Consider the following 23,955-nt stretch of genomic DNA (forward strand, 5'->3'; position numbering starts at 1 on the left):
TGTTTTGTGGATTTGGAGAAGGCGTTCGACCACATCCCCTGTGGTTTCCTGTGAATAGAATAGAATAGAATGGCTTTATTGTCATTGTGCATGGTACAATGAGATTTAAGCATCACCATCAGTGCAAGAACAGTAAGGAAGGGAAAAGTAGTAAAGATAACATTGTAATATAATAAAATCAAACAAGCAAACAAACAGTATATACAAGTGTGCAATATAAGCTGTAAACTGTATTGGAGAGTGCCGAGATAATAGTGCAAAAATTGCGTATGAAAAAACTGTGCGTAGACATGTCAAAGTGCAGAGGTGGCAATGAGGTAGATAGATGACACTGTGGACAGACTGTGGACAGAGTAAACAGGAATGTATTTTTTTTTTTTTTTGTTTCTTATCTGTGCATTTGGGAATTGAGGATTGTTATTGCCTTTGGAAAGAAGCTGTTTTTTAGTCTGTTCGTTTTGCTTCTGATGCCTCTGTAGCGCCTCCCGGAGGGCATCAGGTTGAACAGGTCTGAGCCGGGGTGTGAACTGTCCTTAATGATGTTCTGAGCCCTAGTGAGACAGCGCGTGGAGTAGATGTCCGTCAGGGTGGGGAGAGGGCACCCAATGATTTTCTCAGCTGTCTCTACGACTCTCTGCAGTCTCTTTTTATCCGCGGCCGTGCAGCTGCCGAACCAAACAGTTATGCAGTACGTGAGAAGGCTCTGGTTGGATGACTGGTAGAAGGTCAGCAGCAGGTTGGTTTTAATTTTGTTCTTCCTGAGGACCCTCAGGAAGTGCAGACGCTGCTGATGATGGCTGTGGTGTTGGCTGTCCAGGAAAGGTCTGCAGAGATGATGATGCCGAGGAACTTGAAGGTGTGGACCCTCTCCACATGCTCCCCATTAATAAGGAGGGGGGCTGGGTCCGCGCCATGTTTCCTGAAGTCAAATATGATCTCCCTGGTTTTGTTGGTGTTCAGGGTGAGGTAGTTCTCTGAGGACCAGGTTGTCAACTTCAGGACCTCCTCTCTGTAGGCAGACTCCTCCCCCCTGGGAATGAGTCCGACCACCGTGGTGTCGTCGGCAAACTTTATGATGCAGTTGTTGTTGTGGGCTGGACTGCAGTCGTAAGTGTATAGGCAGTACAGCAGGGGGCTTAGCACACAGCCCTGTGGGGCCCCAATGTTCAGTGTGCGGGTGGAGGAGTGGTGGGGGCCAAGTCTCACAGTTTGTGTTCGGTTTGTGAGGAAGTTGTTAATCCAATTGTGGATGGTGCTCTGGGGGGATGGGGTCCGGGGAGCCTTACCGAGGGCAGTCTGGTCTCTGTATGACCAGAGTAGGAGCTTGGTTTGTATAGCCGGCAGTAAGTCAGACCTGTTCCCGGTGCATGTTGGACTCCAGCAGGGCTGCCCTTTATCACCGGTTCTGTTCATAGTTTTTATGGACAGGATTTCTAGGCACAGCCAGGGGCCGGAGGGGGTCTGGTTTGGGGACCACAGAATTTCCTCTCTGCTTTTTGCAGATGATGTTGTCCTGTTGGCTTCATCGGGCCGGGACCTCCAGCGTGCATTGGGGTGGTTTGTGGCCAAATGTGAAGCGGCTTGGAGGAGGGTCAGCACCGCTGAATCTGAGGCCATTTTTCAACTGGAGAAAGGTTGTTTGCCATCTCTCGGTGGGTGGAATGCTCCTGCCCCAGGTGGAGGAGTTTAAATACCTTGGGGTCTTGTTCACGAGTGAGGGAAGACCGGAGCGTGAGATTGACGGATTGGAGCGGCGTCCGTAGTTATGCGGTCGCTGTATCGATCCGTTGTGGTGAAGAGAGAGCTGAGCCAAAAAGCAAAGCTCTCAATTTACCGGTCGATCTTCGTTACAATCCTCACCTATGGTCATGAGTTCTGGGTCATGACCGAAAGAACAAGGTATGAAATGAGCTTCCTCCATAGGGGGGCTGGGAGCTCCCTTAGAGACGGGGGGGAGGAGCTCAGTCACCCATGAAGAACTCAGAGTAGAACCGCTTCTCCTCCACATCTAGAGGGACCCGTTGAGGTGGCTCTGGCATCTAGTCTGGATGCCTCCTGAACACCTCCCTGGGGAGCAGTCTCTGCTTAAACTGCTGCCCCCGCGACCCGGTCCCGGATAAGCGGAGGAAGATGGATGGAAGCTTTATGAAAATATAAGTATTAATATTGGTGTTTTGTTTCAGCAAAGTGTCTGTTTTCCTTTAGTTTTCCTATTATTTTCAGATGTGAGCTAAAGTGGTTTAACTGCATTTCACAGACACAACTAGTAGTAGAACTCCTCAAGTCTTTGGATCAGTACCGACCAAGCCAGTCTGTCACCGGAAGCTTTTGAAGGATTTACAGCAGAATAAAAAGATGAAATTACAAAACACTAATATTAAAAGATTGTTCTTCAGATACTCTGGATACATTTGATCCACAGACTGAAACAAAATCCAACATTTTATTCAATTTTTAGTTTTCTAAAATCATCTTTTGTAACCCTTATGCTATCCTAGGCACTTTAACGTTGGGAGTTGGGTCATCTAGACCCACTAGACAGTGCACTGAGTCTTTTTTCGTCAATGATTTGTGATCTTTACTGGTGTCCATGGATTACATGAAATCTTTCCACCTTTATCCACCTTTGTCATAGTAGGGAAGACACGTCAATGTAAGGGTGGGGTCATCTAAGATAACACAAGGGGTAAACGATGACCAGTAAGTGTACAATATGATGAGAGATTTTTAAGTTGTATAACTGTATTTTGAACACATTTTTTTTCTTTGTACCACATGCTGTATTCTCAAGATAGCCACGCCCGGATCAATAAAGTCGATCTTGTCTTGAGGTGGTTTCTGAAGACAGTTTCCTGTCACAGTGAGACTGAAGACATGAGGCAGGTCTGCGTCAGCAGGATTTCCCCCAAAGGCTTCCAGATGTTCAAGCTCCTTGAAAGGATCACAGATGCAGAGGACGGCCAAGCCAACGTGGTGTCAGATCATTTCCCTTAGAAGCCAGATGTTCAGCCGTCCCATCAGCTCAGTGGGACTCAGGTCAGATGTGGTCTTCATGGAAGTGTTGAGGCGAAAAAGCCAAACTTCTGAGCAGAAACAAGGCAAAGCAACTCAAGTCTGCAGGAAAGTGACAGCAGGTGCTTTGGACCGACGAGTCCAAACGTCAAACCTTTGGTTTCTTTGTTTTCTGCATTTTGTCAAACCTGCATAAACGTTTGCACAGATGTGTAAATTGACTAAACTAGAAGAGCAGAAGCTGAGCACATGATCACACATTGGTGTCTGCTGGATGAGCGGGAAACCAACCACAAGAAATCTGTGTTGGAGCTACTGTAGTTTGAACTATGCTGAATGTATGAAATATTTGGATTATTTAAACTAAATTCCGACTTGGTGTGTCAAGACTCCTCCCTCGATATCCGTGCTCACCTGTAGCCTCAGGTGGGCATCTTAGTTTTTTGGAGACCTTGATAGGGAGGAGGAAGAGGTTTTTTGGAAACACAAATGAGAACTTCTACATAGAAAGAAGTCAATGTTCCCTGCTGATATGAATTGGAACCCACCCTAACCCCCCACAACACAACACACAACAACCTGAGTAATTCATCCTTCTTGGCCTCTGCCCAGAGATCCAACACAGTTCCTCAAGTCACAGGATTGATTTCCAGCAGACCTTTGGATTGTTGAGTGAAGGTGCAGCAGGTCAAAGCTTTCTGTGGAATCCCCCCCCACCCCACCCACCCTGTGAAGACACCAGAGATGAGACCCACTGCTGAACTTTGAGAAGAAGCAAAAGGTCCAGCAGCAGAGGGAAGTCTGCCGTTCTGTGGCACAGAGACCTCATCTTCAGTCACGCTGGGTTTGATGACTCATCACTCCGTCATTCTGAGCCAATAGCTGAAGGGATCCCCGTCTCCACAGCTAATCACAATCAAATTCCTGCCTGTAACCCTTGTGCTATCCTAGGCACTTTACCATTGGGAGTTGGGTCATCTAGACCCACTAGACAGTGCTCTGAACCTTTTTTCTTCAATGATTTGTGATCTTCACTGGTATCCATGGATTACATGAAATCTTCCCACCTTTATCCACCTTTGTCATGGTAGGGAGAACACGTCAATGTGAGGGAGGGGTCATCTAAGATAGCACAAGGGTTAACCTTGTATCCACATTCCAGACATTTCTCCGGTTCTCCTCCTGACACAGAGTTGAATTCAATACTAACTGCACCTGAACGCAAATATTCCATTCAGCAGCTGAAATGCTGATTTCATAAAAGTTTTTGAGGCCATAAGTGAAAATGATTTGCACGATCAGCAGTTTTAGGGTGGTTGGTGTGAGCGAGGAGATGGCAGAGTAGCTGGAGAGCAGCTGAAAAACCAAACCCCTCAGGTGAGGCCTTTGCTGAGTTTCAGACTCCTGCATCGGTAGTGTTTTAAAAAACGTGGAAATTTCAGAGCAGTTCCCCCTTTAGCTCACCTGAAGCTCCGGCATGTGGGTGCGCACGTGCTGCCGGCTCCTGTGGCCCTCAGGAGCCTCCTCTGGATGAACCGCCGCTGAACCACAGTCAGAGGGATCTGGATTCAAACCACTTTATTGTCTGTGTGTGATTCCTTCCATCATTCATGTTTGTCTGAGTGGTTAATACATGGTATTTTATAAGAAAGAGTCCTCTGAACAGCTCATTACAGACGCAGTGAGGGGTGGAGGACTGACAGCAGAGGAGCAGTCAGCTGTCTCACCAAACAGAAGACAGTGGGGCAGCTCAGAGAAAAACACAAACAAGTTTATGAAAAAGAATCCATGAGTCTGAAGCAGCTTAGAAACATTATAGGGATCAGGAGGAGTATTTACAAGCTAACATGGTTGGTTCTCGCGCCTCAACAGACACCCCACGTCTGGAATGTTGGATATCTGAACTACAGGAGAAGAATCGACCAGCCCCCCCACCCAAACCCAGGCTGGGGGGGCCCTGCAGAGCTCTCACAACCACAAGCACGGCCGGGGGCCCAGGACAGGAAGCTACAGGAAGACATCAGTGAAACCAGAGCAGCTGGGGGGGCAGGGTCAGGCTCTCCTGCAGGCAGAGGGACCACAAACCGCACACAGGGACAGGGTCCTGTTCCTTTGCCCCCACCAGAGAGGAGCACAAGTTGACCCAATTTTGACGAGTCCACCGACATTGGAAAAACGAAGTAAAAAGGAGAGTGAAGCTGATGAAGGCTTGATCTGGTCAGCTGAACGGGGGCCAGAGTTCTGGGTGAACACTGGGGTGGGGGCATCCAGATACACTCGTACACATGTACACTAGAAACCAAGCAGACCCGTCCACAGGTGCCCAGTGTGTGCCGTTCACCGGTCCATCATGCTCAGGATCATCTCCGGCGTCAGGTCTCCATTGGCAGCTGCCACCGTTTCCTCGCCGTCAGCCAGCTCCACAGTCTCCGCCCCCTCTGCGTCCATGGCGGCATCCTCCACAGCCAGAGCCACGCCCCCCTGAAGGGGAGCCTCCGCAGCGCCGTCGGCCTCCTCCTTCTTTACAATAATGTCCACGGCCCCGGTGCTCTCATCCTCCACCTGAATGACGGCAGCGGCTGCACACAGGTGAGCACAGGTGAGACGCTGTCATGAGACTGGCTTCAACCAACAACCTTTCAGATGCAGTTTGTCTTTCAGTGCCAGTTTTTGCTCATGGAGACACAACTTGTTACAAAAACAGCTTTATTCCTTTTGTTGGATTTGATCAGAAGTTTTTGGCTCTAATCTGATTCAGAGTCCCAATACTTTAGTAAAACATAAAAAGTGAATAAACAGATGCAGGTGTGTCGATTTTCTTCTTTCATTGGCCTTTGTTTAATATTTAACACTGAAAAAGAGCACATCTGTGAAGCAGATAGAGCAGTAAATGTGTGACAAAAGTAGCGGCTCATAATCCGGAAATGACGGTACATTGAAAGGAATCTTCAGTTTGTGAATCTAAATGAAACAGATGGGGGTTCATGCCTGGACCCCCATGACTCACGGCGGCTGTGAGTGTGGCTGTGCACGGCGTGCTCACCAGAGGATGTTTTGCTCGGCGTTCTGACGGGCTTGCTGGGAGCGGGGACTTTGGGGGCGTTCTTAGGGGGTCGGCCTCGTTTTCTCTTGACCGGCGGTTCTTCGGGCGCCGGGACTGGGACGGCAGCTGGGGCTTGGTCCAGTTCCAAGCTCTCTGGCTCATCTTCCTCCAGTAGCAGGGAAGCCTCCTCCTCCTCCTCAGCCTCGTCCTCGTCGTCCGGCTCCAGCTGGTCCTCATCTGAGGGACAGAGGCTCCGCCTTAATGCGGGAAAAGCAGAACTTCCACGGTGGAGGAGGAAACTCTTACCACTGTCGTCCTCATCTCTCCGGCTCCTCATCTTTTTCTTTCGGCCCCTCCTGCCTTTTTTGGGGGTGGGGGCTCCGTTTTCTGCATCGTCCACCTCCCCACTGCAGTTCTCAGCATGCCTCGCCATGGTGTTCTGAAAGACACACACAGTCAGCTCCCAGACGGCGCCGTACCCCAGCAGGGAGGCGGAGCGCGTCCTCACCCTCCGAGTGAACGTCTTGCTGCACTTGGGGCAAACAAAGGCGGTGGGGACGAAGTTGGGGTCGTGGTAACGCTTGAAGTGCATGTCCAGCAGCTGCTTCTGCCTGAAGGTCTTCTCACACTGGCTGCAGCCAAACGGCTTCTCTCCGGTGTGGGTCCGACGGTGCATCACCATGTGCCGCTCCTGAACACAGAGGCAGCGTCCTCAGCTGACCCGCACAAACCTCACTCCCATGCTTCCATAGAACCAGTCGCTCTGTTGCCCGGGTCATGACAGACCCGTGTCCAAGAAGAAGCTTCACTGTCTGCCCGCCTCCAAAAGGAAGACCCTTACAGCTGCGATGAAGGTCAAAGCAGGCCTCTCTGAACTTTAGCTGGATCCGCTCAAACAGAGCTCACATTTTAGGATTTATTTGTTCAAACTGGAAGGAAAAAGACTCAGAACCCAAACGCCATGGAAACATGCAGATGCTGTTGCTGTCTGACTCCTGGTTTTTGCAGTTTCTGCATTGACAAAAGGTCTTTTGATCGTGTTTTGAGGTCTTCACGGTTCTTCTCACCGGTGTTTTCAATGACAGCCATAATAAAGTTGGAGAACATTTTCTGGTGTTTAAAATGATGAAGAAACTTTAGCTGGTTTGTTTTGAAAACTAACCCACCTAAGCGCTAACTAGAGATGCAAACAACATGCTAACTGCTGGTTATTTAATGTGGTTTTATTACATTACAACTGACAGGCTTTTCTACATTGATCCTTGATTATTAGCAAAACAAATCAAGGATTTTTCTAAATCTTTAGTTGCTGTTTAATAAAACATAAAACATAAATCGAGCTGAAGACAAACCGCGAAACTGGAGGTTTGAACTGAATCATGGAGACCGTAACTAAGCGCCAGGCTCCAGACAGCAGATCCTGCAGAACCCTGCAGCTGCTCACCCTGATTTTCATGCCCAGATGTGAGACGTGCACATCGATTAGACAGAAAGGCTGCCATCACAGTGTCTGCATGTGAGCCACAAACCTGTCTGCAGCAGTAGTCACACATGTCGCATTTGAACCTCTTCTCGTTCTTGTGGGACTTTTGGTGCTGGATCAGAGCGTAGCGCTCGTGGAAAACGGCGTCGCAGTAGCGGCACTTCTTTCCAGTCTCAATAAACGAGTGCTGCTTTCGAAGATGGACCCCTATACGAACGACGAGACAGACGCATGAGATGAAGGGGCCCCTCCAGCAGCTGTGTGTGCATGTGCATCTTACCCAGGTCACTTTTGCGAGCGATGACCGTGTCGCAGTGAGGACAATGGAACTTGGCCACATTCTCTGTGTGCTTCTGCAGGATGTGCATCTTCATGGTTCCGCTCTGGGTGAAGCGGGCGTGGCAGATGTAGCACTCGTAGGGTTTCTCCCCTGCAAACACGAGTGCGTACACTTTGTTTTATGCAGCCGTCAGAGCATAACAACAGGAGGAGACAAAGCAGACGCCGGGCTCTGCTCCATCACAGCTCCACGTGTTCAGAGCGTTTACCGGAGTGCGTCCTCATGTGTCTCTTCAGCTTGTACGTGTCTCTGCTGGCGTAGCTGCAGAGGCTGCACTGGAAGGGCCGCTCGCCAGTGTGGGATCGGATGTGGCGCTTCAGTTTGCTCACCTGCACAGAAGCAGAAGAAGCATCAGAGGCTTTTCCTTCTCCACCGGAGCCCGAACGGTCAGCAGCTCACCTCCACACTGGCATAGTCACACATGGAGCACTTGAAGGGTTTCTCATGCGTGTGTTTGTAGCGTCTGTGACGAACCAGCTCCCCGCTGGTCACAAAGGCCATGTCACAGTCCGTGCATTTGTGCGGCCGTGTTCCTGTGCAAACAACGACTGAGCGTCAGGCTCCGCCCCCAAACAACCCCTCCCTGAGCCTCTAATTGTCGGTGCAACTGCTCCGTCTGCTGTGCGTCCCCATTGCATTGACACAAAGAATCATTACTCAATCAGGATGATTACGTCGCCTCTGTCATGTCTGCGTCCACATTCGCCCCTCAAAAACGCAACCCTAGCTTTACGGAGGAGCTCCAGTCAGGATACGCATCGATTTAGTGGCAAAAAGGCAGAGAAACAGAAAACAGGTGCGGGTTTCAAAACACAAACTTCCATTGGACAAAGTTAAGATGTATATAATTTCATCTCATATTTAAGGTGATGAGTCCACACAATAATGCAGGACAAAAGTTTACCTTTGGCAGAACAGACATAACATCGTTTATGACATGAGGCATAAGGAGGGGGAACGGGACCAGAAGTTTCGGATGAACTACACGACTAACCACTCGTCTGTGGGCCAGGGGGGAGAGGGGGCGGACGAGGACGCAACAGAGACGATGTAAACTAAATGACGGACTCCCCATGCAGTCAAGGGAGACGCAGCGCAGACGGTGTGAGTCCAACATAAGCACACCTGTGTGCGTGTTGAGGTGGTTTCTCAGCAGGGTGACCGTCCGGAAGGCTCTCCCGCACAGGTGACACTTGTGAGGCCTCTCGTCCGTGTGGCTCTTCATGTGGCGGTCCAGGTTGGAGCGGCGTGGGCACGTGTAGCTGCACAGCTCGCACTGGAACGTCTTCTTCACACCTGACACAACACACAGCCAGTCATTCCTGCAACCTCCACGCAGGACGGGCCTCAGGCTCGTCTTCATCCACCGTCCTGATCTTTAAGATCTTCTAGTATGAACAGAAGATCAAGCGTCTGCTGTTTAAAGAACCGTTCCTAGAAATGGTAATGGTATTACTAAGATGGACCTTTGAACCCACTGAAAGTCAAACTGCATTGATGATCAGAACTTTTTTTTTTTAAAAACTCATTCTAAATACGGGCTTTTTTCTTACTATAAGATAGGATGTTTTAAGAATAATCAGATTATTGGAGGGAAATCCAAGTTTGTTAACCCTTTAACACAGGAGCCATTGACGCAATTAATGAAATTCCAGGGGATTCTGAAGCGGCGAAGATGCGCCGATATGTGACATTAAAAAGTGTTTACGCAATCAATGTAAATCAGCTGATTCAGTCATGGAGGATAGCGGATGTGTGCCGATATACAATAAGGTGTTGTAGCCAATACAAAAAGCTGCTTTTCTCTCAGCTGATTGGTGTTGCTTCTGTAACGGTTGAAGGTTACGGTTCTGTCAAACAGTGAGTGTTTTTTAGCGGTCAGATGTTCTGAGTTAAAGGGTTAAATCAGACATCCATCATGATCTGGTGAGGGTCGACACAACCCACTACTGAGTGCTTGGAGATCTGCCAACATAAGAAATGACGGCATTGTGGTGAAGGCGAGGCTCAAACACACGGCACGGCCGTCTGACCTTTTTTCTTGATCTTGGTGGGTTTGGGCGGCTTCATGTTGCCCACCACCTTCTCAGCGTTAACCTCTGACAGAAGGCCCTCCTGCTGCTCCTCTTCAAAGTCGTACACGCTGACATCCATGTCCTTATCGCCCTCAGCATAACGCAGGCGACTCTTTTTCCCCTGAAACAGGCAGCATGGCGTCAGTTTTACAGGAGAACTGCACAGCTCCTAGGCAAATGAGAATGACCCCACCTACTTACCTTTTTAACCTTCTTGACCACCCCAGATGGAGGCTGGTAGTCAGGGTCTTTAGCCCAGCTTGGGTCATTGTTTGGAGGCTGCATGGGCTCCTCCTCCCCCTCTTCCAGCAGCTGGTTGCCCACCTCCTCATCATCTTCATCTTCAGCGTGGACTTCAGCTTCCTCCTCCTGCTCCACTGTCTCCACCTCCCCGTTGGCTCCCACCTTGACTACCTGTAGGTCATCGAGACTGTCAGACGTGCTCCAGCTGAATGTTGATGAGCGCGGACAGAACGGCTGAAGCCTTTCTGATCTTCCAGCACCTGGAAGCCCTCAGGAAGAGGCAGCGTGTGACAGATGACTGGGTCTCCATCTTTTGGAATTGAACTGGCGTCTACAAAGGTTCCTTGCTGCAGGGCCTCCACGGTGGTGGCAGACACAGGCACCTGGACCAGCTGCAGCTCCCCGATCCCCAGCGCCGCCTGCTCCTCCATGTTCACCACCTAAGGACAGAGGCAGATGAGCTTTTATTGGGATTCAAACCTTAGTTTCAGATGCTGCCGTCCTCTTTATGATGTGAAAAGGCTTCAACCTGCAGAGTTATGATCTGCGTCTGGTCCACCGTTGTCACTGTGGCTTGATGAGCAGCACCTGCCACGCCCCCAACCACGGCTGCTGAGGGGGAGGACGCCCCCACGGCAGCATCCATCACCTGCAGAAGGCAGTTCCGTTAGCAGACATTCAGCTGCGACGCTGCACGACACGGTCCAAGCTGCTGCAGTCACAACAAAACCACGACTTCATTCCCGTTACAGGGGGAGATCAAAACCCCCCGGAAACATGGGTCAGAGGTCAAAGGTGGGGTAACCGTGAGATTTTGAGCTTGAGTATCATTGACAGCAGCTTGAAAAGGTGATCCAGAATCTTCATCAGTGTGTGATGAAGAGGTTGTCTGCATCCACAGCTGCGCTGTTGCTGCTCCTTTCAGTCCGTAAAGGCAGCATCCTCCGACTGCACTACATCCTGGTCCCACATCCATGTGCAGACCAGGAAATGGAGACCGTCTCTCGTAAACGGGATGAAAAACCATTTGATTTTTAGTAAGCGTATGTAAGAGTAGAGGATTCCCTAGTGGTTGTTGCATTTTTGTGAAAACTGTTCGAAACACTCCAACAGTAAATAGAGGACAGTAGTCCTGACTTTGGAAAAGCTCCCCAGCCCGGATAAAAGGCCGGGTTGTGCCAGGAAGGGCATCCAGTGAAGAAATCTGCCAGAACCACTTGTGCTTATCATTGAAAGCTGAAGGGATATGCCCAAAGGTGAACAACAAAGTCCTGACTGCACAGTAAAACCAAACATTTGAACCTAGAACCTGCTTCCAGGAATAAATGCCCCGCTACAGCCAGCAGAAAGGTCAAGCTTTGAGACAAAGGTGACTGCTTTCTTTCCAAATCCGTCTTTTATCTGAGTGGAAGCTCTGCGTGTTTGGCTCTGACCCGACTGATCCCAGGTTCAATTTAGGACATTTTCCTCAGGAATGCGCTTGTGAAGCCCCTCCCTCTTTAAACTGAGCATGCTCAACTGTCTGTCTGTAGCAGCCTGACAAACTCAGGTGCGCTCACCTCCGTCTTCATCTGCAGCAGGGTGGGATCCAACGAGTCCATCACCATCATGTCCACGCCCGCTCCACCGTCCACAGCAACCCCCACCCCAGCATCCATGAGCTGCTGCTGGGTCTGCCCTGCCACCATCATTTGCTCCCCATGACCTGCAAATCAACACAGGCAGCTCTAACCTCTTCAAAATAAGAGCGCAGCATCACAAACATCTGTTTATGTGTATGATGGAGGAACCAGAACCTTGTTCTAGCCCAACTCCAGCCTGCCCCTGCACCACCCCCCCGGCCTCTGCAGCTTGCTGGAGGAGGTCGGCCACCATGGCATCCTGGCTGTGAACAGCCTGAATGGACGGGACATCCACCACGCCCTCAGCTGACCCGCCGTCCATGCTGGCAAGATCCCAAACCTGGAACGAACATAAAGCAAGATTCATCAGGGTCACTCGGTCTGTGTCACACTGGGGGCACAGCTCGAGTACATTAAATATTCTCTTTAGTCCCACAGGAAGCTGGAAACAGTGATGGAGCAAAGATGAACTGGCAGAACAGATCTAATTCAAAATGAGAAAATAAAGAGAAATCCTGTAGATGAGACTAAAGGGAGGCAGTCTGTCAGTTTCAGGGTGACATCCCCAGCAAACTTATTTGGGTTTTCTTAAAATAAATGCCATGTGACGACAGTTACATACAGTCAGGTCCATAAATAATGGGACAGCGACACCATTTTAGGCTCCAAACACGATTGGAATGAGACAAACAAGATGTGCAGACGGTCAGCTTTAATGTGAGGTTTTTACATCCAGATCAGGAGAAAGGTGTAGCAATCTCAACAGTTTGCATATGTGCCCCCCACTCATAAAGGAACCAAAAGTAACGGACCAATTGGCTTTCAGCTATTCCAGGTGTGTGATTCCCTCATTATCCCAATTACAATGAGAAAGCAGGTCAAAGGTTTTTGAAGTGAGCTGTACGCACAAGAGAGCTTCTGGCACAAGACCGGCAAATATGGAAGACCCTTGTTTCTTTTGGTCGGCTTTACACACCGGGAAGGGGCATCACCCCCCCCGGCAAGAGCCTTGATGATGATGTATGCATTTGGAATCTGCTGCTGTCAACTCTCAAGATGAGATCCTAAGAGCTGTCACTATCAGTGAAGCAAGCCACCATTGGGCTGAAAAAACAGAAAACCTTTAGAGAGATAGCACAAATATTAGACGTGGCCAAAACGGCTGTTTGGAACATCCTTAAAAAGAAGGAACACACTGGGGAGCAGCAACACCAAACGACCCGGAAGACCACGGAAAACGACTGTGGTGGATGACCGAAGAATTCTGTACCTGGTGAAGAAAACCCCCATCACAACAGTTGGTCCGATCAAGAACACCCTCCAGGAGGTAGTAAGGTGTGTGTGTGTGTGTGTGTGTTGATGTCCACAATCTAGAGAAGACTTCACCAGAGGGTTAACTACAAGATGGAAACCATTAAAGAGCCTCAAAAACAGGAAGGCCAGATTAGAGTTTGCCAAACAACATCTAAAACAGCAACCAAAGACTTTCTTTAGTGAAAGAAGTGGAATGTTATGTAATGACCGAGTCAATCACATTAGCTGAATCCCATTGAGCATGTGTTTCACTTGCTGAGGACAAAACTGAAGGGAAAATGCCCCGAGAACAGGCAGGAACTTAAGACAGTTGCATTGGAGGCCTGGCAGAGCATCAGCAGGGATGAAACCAGCGTCTGCTGATGTCTGTGCGCTCCAGAATTCAGGCTGTGATTGACTGCAAAGGATTTGCAACCAAAAATTAAGAAGTGAATGTTTGATTTATGACTATTGTTCTGTTCCATTACTTTTGGTTCCTTTACGAGTGGGGGGCACAAATGCAAACTGTTGAGATTCCTACACCGCTCACCTGATCTGGATGTAAAAACCTCACATTAAAGGTGACCGTCTGCAGTTGACGCACACCTTATTCGTGTCATTTCAAATCCACTGTGGCGGTGTATGGAGCCTAAAATGGTGTTGCTGTCCCATCATTTATGGACCTGACTGTACATTCACCTGTATAGCAGGCTTCTCAAGAGATTGGCACAGCATGTCTGTCATGTTAAACCAGAGAGTGTTACTGGAATGACAGCTGTTAAAAAATGGTTGCCCTCATGACAGTTTTTTCAGGCCCTGAGCTCGCCTGGTTACAGAAAATTCCCGTTTGAAGCGCCAATGAAGTAAAGTCTTTTGGCACATCAAGACCCACGTGTGTTGTTGACATCAGTGTATGCAGATTTGCTGATGACATCACCAAGATTTTGAAACTGTTTATTCAATACTATCAAAGCATTAGTAGGGCTATGGGTTTCCAACAAACTCACCCCTGACTTGTAAGAGTGGTTGTAACAGAAATGATGACTCAGACCAGTTCAGACCAATCACAGCTAACTCGTGTCTTCTGACATTGATCATATCATGAAAACTGACTTCATTTGGTTGGAGGCGGACATAAACTGTTTTCTATGGATGAAGTCCATGTGAATTGGTCCAGTCCCCCAGTTCCTTAAAGCAGTGGCCCCCGACCTTTTTAACGCCACGGACCGCTATGACGTCAGACCCCGTTTTCACAGAACGGTCTTTCAGATGTGGCGGACGATTATTGCAGCAACGCTACAATGAAGGAGGAACAGAGACGTGATAAGACGAACTCTGAGATTTTATTTTGACGTGCATGTCATGGTACATGGCACAGGTGTCATCCTCCTCTCCCTTCCTACACTCATGGAGCAAAAATGAAGTACTGTCTATTAAATGTAGCTTTATTTTCGGGAAGTCAAAGGCTCCTGGGAAACTTTCCACAGACGTTTGTTTTTTACTCATTTTGCTAGCTCCTGGGTTTTATTTAGTGATAAAATAATCACGTGACAGAGAAGAACACCATAGACATAGATGGGTGCAACAGAGAATCTGGCAATTTTTCAAAATAAAACATCTTTCAGATTACAAAATAAAACGGAAGTCATGTACGTTTTTTATTCTGTCTGTGCGGCCTGGTACCAAATGACCCACGGACCGGTACCGGCCCATGGCTTGGGGACCGCTGCATTAAAGGACTCCACAATCCTGGATCGATAAAAGTGTTGTGTCATTTCTGCACACAAAAAACACACTAGAAAGAAAAAAAAGTTTAATTATTAGTTTCTCTGTTAAATATTCAACGCAGATAAACATGAAACAGTGGGGGAGAACTATCTGATAGAAGGTTCTGATCAGCCTGACTGCTTCACTTCCCACTTGGACCATCCCTGTAAACCACATGAAGCCTTCACGTGCACCATGAGGAACTGTTGATGGTCCTAAAGGTCCTCAGAAGATCCTGGTCAGGAGGGTTCATAGTCTGTACCTCATTCCATGAAACAGGAGCCTGACCCTACAACCCTCACGTGGACATCCTCCCACTGCAGCCAGGAAGCTCTCCTCAGGAAAACTAACATCCATTATGAAACAGACCATTGGTTCTCCAATTGGAGCCGTGATGACTTCCTCTCCTGGAGTCTTCCTCAGGTGGAAACTGATCAAACAGCTGCATGCAGGACACCCAAAAATGCTGCTATTTAAACTCTGACTGGGGTCTGCAGAGAAATGCTGCACAGCGTGACCGTGACCGGCGTGGGGCATCTCCTGCCTCCACATTGATGAGTGTTTTTGTAGCTCTCCGAGCCGAGTCGTAGAGGGAGCTCTCCGCTGGAACATGTGTCTGCGGCTCCGAGCCTCCCGGTGGGCTAAGAGCAAGAGACGAGCGGGCGCAGCAGCCGCTGAAGACGCAGCTCGTCTCCACGGGTCACGAACACGGCCGGGGGCGACTGTGGATTGTGGAACACGGCTCGTGGACGGGGAGAGTTCGGGCTTTTTGAGCTGCAGTGATTGATTGGGGCGCGTTTCCGCGGCCGCGTCGTCCTCGCGGGCTCCGCGCCGGCCGGACCCTAACCGTGTGGCGGGAAGACCGTGGTGCCGGGATGCTGCCGGAACCACAGCTCACCTCCATGTTGGTAGATGTTTGTCACCTATTAGGGCGATTGACGAGCAGATGCGGCCCCGCTGACGCACCTATTATGCCTGAGGAGCGGGGAGGCCTGAGCCGAGCTAAACCGCGAACGTCCACCGCTTCCCGCGCCCGAAGTACAGACGGTTAAAGTCATGCTGGGCCGCATACGGTGACGGGCGGTCCGGCTTCGCATCTCGTCTGAGTGTTTGTTTGTGTGGAGCGGGAGCACCGGCAGCCGCAGAGCGGGTTCGGGCCTGCGACACAGCCCGCTAGCTGCATGGCGTCAGAGGCGGAAAGACGGGAAACAAAAGAGGGCAGAAAATGGACGCCTCGGCCTAAACTCTATAACCATCATCCTGCCTTTAAATCACCCGTTCGCCACATTTTCTCGGGAGTGACCGGAAAACACACAATTGTGAGCCGTTTTTGACATGTTTGGACATTTAAGCATATTTCGGAAGGTTTTTCAAAAACGATAGAGGGAGACAAACACTCTTGCACGAGCTGTGGAGACCGAGCCCCATCGTGACACCTAGAGGCCGGTGAAAGATCCTGCAAAACTCCCCCCTTGTCAGAAAAGTAGTGATACTTTACCGGTTTTGGTGCGTTTCTCGTCCCGCGGATCCCGCCTGAAAGCTCAGAGTGTTTGGCACAAAGTTTCTGGAGCTGGTGAGAAAAGCAGCTTTCTCCCGGCGGGTTGTTTTAATCCTCTCCCGCTTTACAAGAGTAGCTTCTGCCACAAAATGGCAGTTGGGAGCTCAGTGCGCCTGTGCGGCCGCTGGGGGGTGGTGTCGAAGCCGCTGCACACACACTGATTGGCCAGGAGGGGCGCCCGTTAGAACACATTCAAACCGAACTCATTCATCTGTGCTGGGACGGCGCTGCCTTCACGGCGCCCGGAAATTCTACACTCCGCCTTGATATGACAGATTCTTGACGGAATGACTGTGTCTATAAGTGTAAATTCTAATAAAATGGTAACATCTTTGAGATTCTGTTAGGATTCTATGCATGACAAAACGACTTCGCATATTCTGTTGTCAAAATACTCAAGTAGTATGACTGATTTCGACCTGTATTTTTGTTTTTGCTCACTTAGTGTTTTTGTGAGCCGTCAAAAACTCATTTAAAAACGTGAATAGCTTTAGTAGCTTTGAAATTACATACGGGGAACGAAAAATGTCAGTACATTTTGAGTCGAGATCGTGCAAACTTAACAAATCAGCAGATGCTTTTTTTTCCTTTCCTCGCTTGAACGCAGCTCTTTCAAACTTGCTCGTGAATTCTTCATTGAATTTAAACTAAAAAAAACAAACATTCGACCTGCAGGAAAAGGCATTTACATTTGGCAATAATGATTTGCATACATAGGTTATATGTAGGTCTTTCCTTTGGAAATGTTCCTCCTTTTATTGAATTTTTTTAGTTGTCACTAAAAAAAAACAACATAAATTTAGGCCATTCGATAGTTTGTAAAGAAACATTACATTTGTTAGTTTATGCAATCTTTGTTAAAACAGTTTACATGTTTGCAGCAATGTTTTTATTATTATGTAATCAGCTTTTTTTTCAAGGTTTCGTGATTCAACTTTTAAACTTTACTATTTAAACTCAAATCTGAGTTTTTCTTGGCCTTCCTCTATCATTATTATTGATCTTTCTTCAGGTAAGCTAGCATACAGTGTACCTCTGAATTCATCTTCTAAACCCGATTGTCCCTTTCGGGGGTCACAGGGTTGCTGGAGCCTATAACTTATCGGTTTCATTGGTTCTTGAGAAAACGTCAGCATTGACAGTGACTGAGGAGTTGGCATTAAAACGTGCATTTTTTTCCTCATGGTGTTTCTGGAGAACATACATATTTTAAGGTGAGGGTATTTGTTATAAAAACAATAAAAAAGGGGTGACTTTGGCACAACACTTTGCACAGGGTCAATCATTAACAGCTGGCAGTCAGATGTTTTTTCAGACCTTTGCACTGCTGTTGCTGCATGTTTGAGTGCAAACATCCAGGCGTGCCTTCAACGCCACACCGGCACTGTGGATCCCCTCAGAGTGAGGGTTTGTTTGTGAGTCACAGAATTCCAGTCAAAAGCAGATTTTGGACTTATTTTTTAATCATTTGCATACATTTTAAAACAGAAGACTGTAAAATGAGCCTGTGGGTAAACAGGGCTGCAGTGGTTCCTCCTCTGCTTCACAGTCCAAAGGAAAGTAGTTCACCAACACCTTCAGTCTGGGTGGTGATCATTTTTGAGGCACTTGAAGGATGCATGACACCGCAGCTGCAGCAGGAACACAGACGGAGCCCCCGAAGCATCCAAACATGGGACTCCAACAACACGTGTCACAGCTGGCTCCACTAGACCCCCCCCCCCCCCCCTCCCGACAGATATATTCATTATTCTGGATTTTCTTCAGAATCTGCATCTATGATGTATGAAAGGAGGAAAAACCTGCAGTTTGTTGGCACAACACGCGTTCAAGACTGAAGCTGTGTCCCATCAGCAGATTCTCCGTGTTCATTATGGGATGGTCACTCATCCAAGAGGGGAGGGGAAGGTAATCTGTTGATGAGAGACTTTCTGAAGGCACAGCAATGATGAGGCTGGGAGCGTGCTTCATCAGCCCACGATGAAGCTGAGGAGACCTTCAGCTGCAGCAGCTGAACAAAGAATCCCCCCATGAACCCCACAAACCCAAACGGAAATGTTTTTGAGTTTCCAGCCTCATGTGAGATCCTGCTCAGTGTGGCGCAGACGCTGAGGCCCTCTGCTCGCCTTTCACTGCACGCAGATCCCAAATAAAATCCCAGACACTGCAAAAACTAAAACGCAGCAAGAGAGACGGCACCCCTCATGCCAAAGCAAATTCACAGTCATTTCAGTAAAAGTCCTAAAGAAGGACAAGTTAAAGCATGAAAACGTCAGCGTAGAAAAATAGAAAACTTTTTTAAAGTGCTAATGAAATCTGTTTCTCATTACTGTTGATCTTTGACAGACAAGGTTACGAGTCAGCTTCAGGGTTTCTAAAAACAAGAATTCAGGAAGACAGAAAACAATGCAAAGGTGACATCTTCCTGATGGATTATTCAGAGAGCCGGTTCAGAACGATGGAGGGGGTTCAGGTAAAAACTCAAATCCAAATCACTGATCTGTCAAAGAGTAACATTTACACACAAATAACACATTTTGCTGCATTTCAGAATCAAATGGCACATCTTTTTAGAGATGGGGTTTGTGTCTTAAGGATGCAAAATCCAGATGTGACATCATCATTTCTATCAGCTGAACAGAAACTGTCAGATTTTAACTGCTCACACACTGTGATCCAACGTGCGTGTGCACGTGCACGAACCATTCAGCTCGCACCTCTGACCCCCCAGTTCCATCACAGCTCACTCTTATGAAAGGCGCGCTCTGAACGCTGGAGGAATTCACAGCTGAGCGGCGCCCCCTTGAGGACTCACAGGTCCACCATGATGAACCCCCCCCCCCCCCCCCTTCCCCCAGGGAACTGCGCTCTGAATACATCTTGCTATTTTGGCCAGAATCTGGTCCTCTGGGTCTTCTGTAGCAGATCTAAGTGCATGTGAGAGAACCCGTTAGTGTTATGTATCTGGATTTAGGCCACAACCGGCTGCATTTCCTCCACGTCTGTGTGTCTCACTCCAGGGGGAGAAGGGAAGGGTCCACTAAATCATTGTGATCATGCACACAGACGTCACACTTCCAGAACCTGCAGAGAACTCTGCAAGAGTGACAGCAGCAGCTTCAAAAGCTCTTCATTAAGGCTGATTGACAGGCAGGAGGAGGAGAAATGTTCACGGGTCCACGTGAGGCCGGTCTTGGTTCTGTGGACTTGAGGCAGCCGTCTGCAGCTGTCCCGATGAAGACAAAGGTTGCAGAGCTGACGGGCAGAAGAAAGTCCAGAGCACTGCAGAGACTTGTGTCCATCCTGACCTTCATTTTTGTTTGTCTGCTGAGCCAAAGAGACCCACTGTTCATCCCAGTGGTTCAGAACTGATTTGAACTTCAGAACATTAGCTCTCCAGCTGGTTCTGGAAACATCTGAGTCCATGTTCTGGGTCCAAGATGATGGAGCTTCTCCCTGCCATCCACCAGACGGAGGTGGATCATGAATTATGAAGAGCAGGACAGTTGGATGGGTTCATGAAGGCGGTAAGCGTCTGAGCTTCAGCGGCCCCTCCAGCTGAGGGGTTTATAGAGGCCAGATGGACTGAGGGGACTTTGGCTTGGTGTGGTTAGAACGCCGTGCTGGCCATGCTTCCTGGAGCGAAGAACCTTGGTAAGCTGCCCTGAGAGATCTCCATGTGTCTGTGCGCCATCTTTCCCTCCTCACCTGAATCACACCATGAGAAGCAAACACAACCAGGAAAAAGAGGAGAGGTTAATGAGTTGGGTGAATACTCGATTCTGATTGGCTGCTGGGTTAAAAACCACAGGGAAAACTGCACACCTAAAAAAGTAGTTCCGGTCACATATCTGAAATGTTCTGTATCACTGCGCCGCCTTCTTTAAAACAAACTTTATCTTCACCATTTGGACAAAAACAAGCGGTTAAAGGTGAATTTTCTCTGATGCTTTATTTAACACATCGAGATCATCAGCATAGATCTATCGCTTTCCTTTGCAGCTGTAGTCGAGGTCCGCACCAGCTGACCTGGGAAAGGGCCGTGTTGTCACGGTAACGCAAATAAAGGACAAAAAACGAATTGAATATTTCTTTCTTTTGTAAGTGACCGTGGTAAAAGCGGGATAATGGCCTACAAAGTGCGCATTATCAGCATTAATGCACTTCACGGAAACAACCGTCCTCCACGGTTAAGGCTTCCACGTCGTGCGTTAATTTCTGATAATACACACTTTGTTTGGAATTTTTACATTATTTCTATGTTTGTGTGCTTTGAGGCATTCGTGGTCTAGAATGCTGATGTGAGGAACTCTCCTTCTGTCAGAGAGCCCCCCCCCCCAGCCCCCCCTCAGCTCCTCCTGCAGGAGTGACAGGCTGTGATTACCCAGCAGCAGCAGCGTTTGCTTGGCAGCATCCCGGACCTCCTCCTTGTCCGTCCGACACAGATGCACCAGCTGGTCAATGCTCTCATTAGCCTGGAAGGAAGGAAATGCAAAGTCATCACTGCAGACCTCGGACCCCCCCCTGGAAGAAAACTCAGTCCCGCTCATACCTTCAGGCATGCCAGGGCCTTGCATCCACAGATCCTAGTGTTCACGTTCTGGTCTTCTAGAAGCTCCAAACAGCTGACCACAGCCTGTGATTGGAGGACAAAGCGGACAGTCGGTGCTGATGCTGTAGTGTAACACAGATGACAGCTATTATCCCCTCATTCCATCAATGTTCCTAAAATCAGAGGCCTGTTTGAAGCAAGGGGGTCTGAAGTGGGGGCTTGGACTGTGTCACTGCCAGAACATGTTCATAGGGGGCTAGAGGGTTCCAGGGCGATGTGGAGGGCAGCTCACTACGATGTTCTCCTGGAACCCTGGCTGTGCGACACACAACCATCAACCAGTACATGAACCTGGGGAACAGCATCTCTTCACCTTTGACGTGATCTTTGGCGCTGCTGGATGGCTGTTCGGACCACCCAGATTAAAACTCTTTGGCTTCATTTTAGCAACTAATTCAAAAAGATATAACATCCTATTTAATACATTCAAATAAACTTAAGACCACATTCAACTTAACTACAGACCCAAACCACCTACATCTGGAGAAATATGCATTTGGAGGTTAAAGCTCTTCTAAGTCAACATTGAAGAAAAACAATTCCAGGAGCAAAGCGACAAAAGACCAAATATGAGTCAGTCAAAATGTGTGCAGCAGCTAAGTTGACAAAATACTGACTTATTTTTAGTCAGAATAATTTGACTCTTATCAGTAGCCCTTCTCCTTCTAGTGCTGTTGGACAAACGATGAGAAAGAAGATTTTAAGTCAATTTTAAGACGGCTTAAAATGAATGACGGATCACTTTGATCAAATAAAAAACTTTTTCTAAAGCTTCTATAGGTGGAGTTAAGAGCTACTGTTTTCAAATGAACCAGCCTGACTGATCAAACAATAATATTAATCAGTGATTTCTTATTGATGTTACTATGATGTCATCATTTGTTTAACAGGCATTGAAGTTTTCATGATTGTAGGATGATGTTGTGTTTTCATGGTAACTTCCAGTGAGATGGCCAGCAGTTAATGTCGCCCTCTTGTGGGGGAGGGAAGATGTGTGAAGTTGTTAAATCTAGAGACAGATTTGTTGAATTATAAATGGAACTTGTAACATGCGTACTAACTAGACAAGGTGTGGAGACGTTATGACAGGGGCCTGGCTGCAGAAAACAAGACTGCACATGAGATTATTGGCCAGCAGCGGAAATGATAAAACTTTAGGTGGAAGCAGAGGTTTTTCTTTGTGTCTATATCCAGTTTACCTTTCAACTTTGCATGCTTTTTTTTCTCTCCATGCATGTCTCCTGAACAGAATGCATGCAGATTAAACTGGAATTTTTTTTTTAAGATTGTTTGAACTTTGAGAGTTTAAACAAGAGGGAAAGGTCAAATGAAACCTTTTTCTACGCGATAGAGGGTACCTCTGTTTGCGGTCAAGGACACCCAGTTCTGGCTGTTGATGTCTGCAGCCATGTCCTGGTGGGTTACATTAAGGCTGGCGTACAGCGTGGGGGCGTGTCCTCACCTGTTTCCTCTGTCGAGCCTGAGCAACCAGGCCTCTCAGCACACTGCTGGCAGAAGACGACACTTTTCCTCTGGGGTCTCTGAGCAGCTTGGCCACTGCCTGGAGCCCCTCCCTCTTCAGGCTGCACTCAGGGGGGTGTCGCAAAGCGCCCAGAATCACATCCTGGTCACAGGACTCCAGTTTCTGGACAAACCACACTGATGGAGGAAGATTGTTAGTTCCTGTTAATCAAAGGAAACATCATGCAAAATCAAGGTTTAGAGCTTTAAAGTCTGTTATAATGTTCATTCCTCACTATAATCAACCTCAAAGCAGTATTTGGATCTGTTCATGTATTTCTGAGTCGTCCTCTAAAAACCTGCTCTCTGATCACCAGCCCCTCCCAATCCACAAAAATGAGCGGCTTCTATCATTGTGACATAGACCAGTGAGAACCGCCCCTTCCAGGAAGAGTCTGCACTACCAGCTCCGCCCCCCCCAGGCTAACAGACACACCCAGTTTCTCCACGGAGCTAGCTGTGATCAGCTAAATGGTTTCCTTTTATGAGCACAATCTGCAGATCCATCTTTGTAAAAGTTTGGTTGTCGTTTGTTTTTGTGGGTCAGATGCAGACCAACTCCTGGAAGACATCATGAAAGGGGCGGCACCCACAGGGAGAGAAAGGCGGAGCCTCAGAGATGGGGGTAGTCTTACTTCAGGGTTGGAAAATGACTCATAATTAATAAAATATTTGTTCCTTTGTCAGCCAAAGGTAATATATTATCATATACATGGATATTGTTTACTAAAAAGGTGTAAGAAAAGTGTGAAATTGGCCCTTTGAAGTTATGTGTGTTTGTATGTTTATGTGTGTGTGTTTCTGAGTGTGTGTGTGTTTGTGTGCTTATGAATGTTCGTGTACGAGAGTGTGTGCGTGTGCGTGTTACTGTGGGTGTGTGTGTACCCTCTGTAGCCAGCTCGGTCACGTGTGTTTCCACGTCACTGATGCCGTTAGCTTCCAGGTAGTTCCAGAGCTGGAACAGCGTCACCATCAGCCCGTCTCTGCTGCTTCCTCTCCTCGGTAACTTCTGATCCAGAATTCTCTCGGTCATGTGCATTAACACTGCAGGACCACACGTGTGAGTGTTACGGTGCACACGCATCAGAGCAGCCCGGTCCAGCCCAGCACCCGTGTCGTACCTGTGTCATCTTCATCCTGCAGCACGCCGCCGTAAACCTCAGACAGCGCAGCCAGGAAAGTGTCAGCGGAGCAGCAGTACACGCTGGCCTGGGCAGAACATTGTTGCCATAGCGATACAGCACCCAAACAAAGACCCAGCTGAGGGATGACTGACGGGGACACAGAGAGGTGGAGACTGGGATGAGGATTTCAAATGGAATTTCACATGTTTGAACTTTGTTCATACAATAATTGAGAAGACAGAAAGACAAAAAAGTGCATGAA

The 23,955-nt window shown here is 48.2% G+C and overlaps 2 protein-coding genes across 5 annotated transcripts in view; both read right to left on the reverse strand.

Annotated features, from left to right (window-relative positions):
- Positions 1 to 4,573: 4,573 nt before the first annotated feature.
- LOC101156473 (transcriptional repressor CTCF) lies at positions 4,574 to 16,520 on the reverse strand. 2 transcript variants are annotated; one of them, XM_004086203.4, is made up of 16 exons: positions 16,377 to 16,520; positions 11,993 to 12,158; positions 11,756 to 11,901; positions 10,726 to 10,845; positions 10,457 to 10,636; positions 10,155 to 10,367; positions 9,912 to 10,074; positions 9,004 to 9,174; positions 8,278 to 8,411; positions 8,087 to 8,207; positions 7,819 to 7,968; positions 7,585 to 7,745; positions 6,564 to 6,746; positions 6,362 to 6,494; positions 6,056 to 6,292; positions 4,574 to 5,591 (listed from the first exon to the last, which is right to left on the reverse strand). In XM_004086203.4, exons 2-16 carry the CDS (start codon positions 12,138 to 12,140, stop codon positions 5,350 to 5,352), a joined length of 2,502 nt encoding a protein of 833 aa, XP_004086251.1. In that variant the 5' UTR covers positions 12,141 to 12,158; positions 16,377 to 16,520; the 3' UTR covers positions 4,574 to 5,349. The 2 variants fall into 2 exon arrangements, with proteins under 2 accessions (XP_004086251.1, XP_020557172.1); XM_020701513.2 differs by lacking the exon at positions 16,377 to 16,520 and adding an exon at positions 14,765 to 16,341.
- Positions 16,521 to 17,877: 1,357 nt separating this feature from the next.
- ripor1 (RHO family interacting cell polarization regulator 1) overlaps positions 17,878 to 23,955 on the reverse strand; it is a 44,665-nt gene continuing 38,587 nt past the window's right edge. For all 3 annotated transcript variants that reach the window (XM_023955534.1, XM_023955533.1, XM_023955535.1), the window contains exons 19-24: positions 23,691 to 23,840; positions 23,455 to 23,613; positions 22,511 to 22,707; positions 20,989 to 21,072; positions 20,821 to 20,911; positions 17,878 to 20,144 (exon numbers count right to left, since the gene is read on the reverse strand). In XM_023955534.1, coding sequence (XP_023811302.1) covers positions 20,047 to 20,144; positions 20,821 to 20,911; positions 20,989 to 21,072; positions 22,511 to 22,707; positions 23,455 to 23,613; positions 23,691 to 23,840 — 779 coding nt within the window. In that variant the 3' untranslated portion in view covers positions 17,878 to 20,046. The remainder of the gene's footprint in view (positions 20,145 to 20,820; positions 20,912 to 20,988; positions 21,073 to 22,510; positions 22,708 to 23,454; positions 23,614 to 23,690; positions 23,841 to 23,955) is intronic.

Source organism: Oryzias latipes, chromosome 6 (assembly GCF_002234675.1).
Source record: "Oryzias latipes chromosome 6, ASM223467v1".
NCBI classification, from domain to species: domain Eukaryota; kingdom Metazoa; phylum Chordata; class Actinopteri; order Beloniformes; family Adrianichthyidae; genus Oryzias; species Oryzias latipes.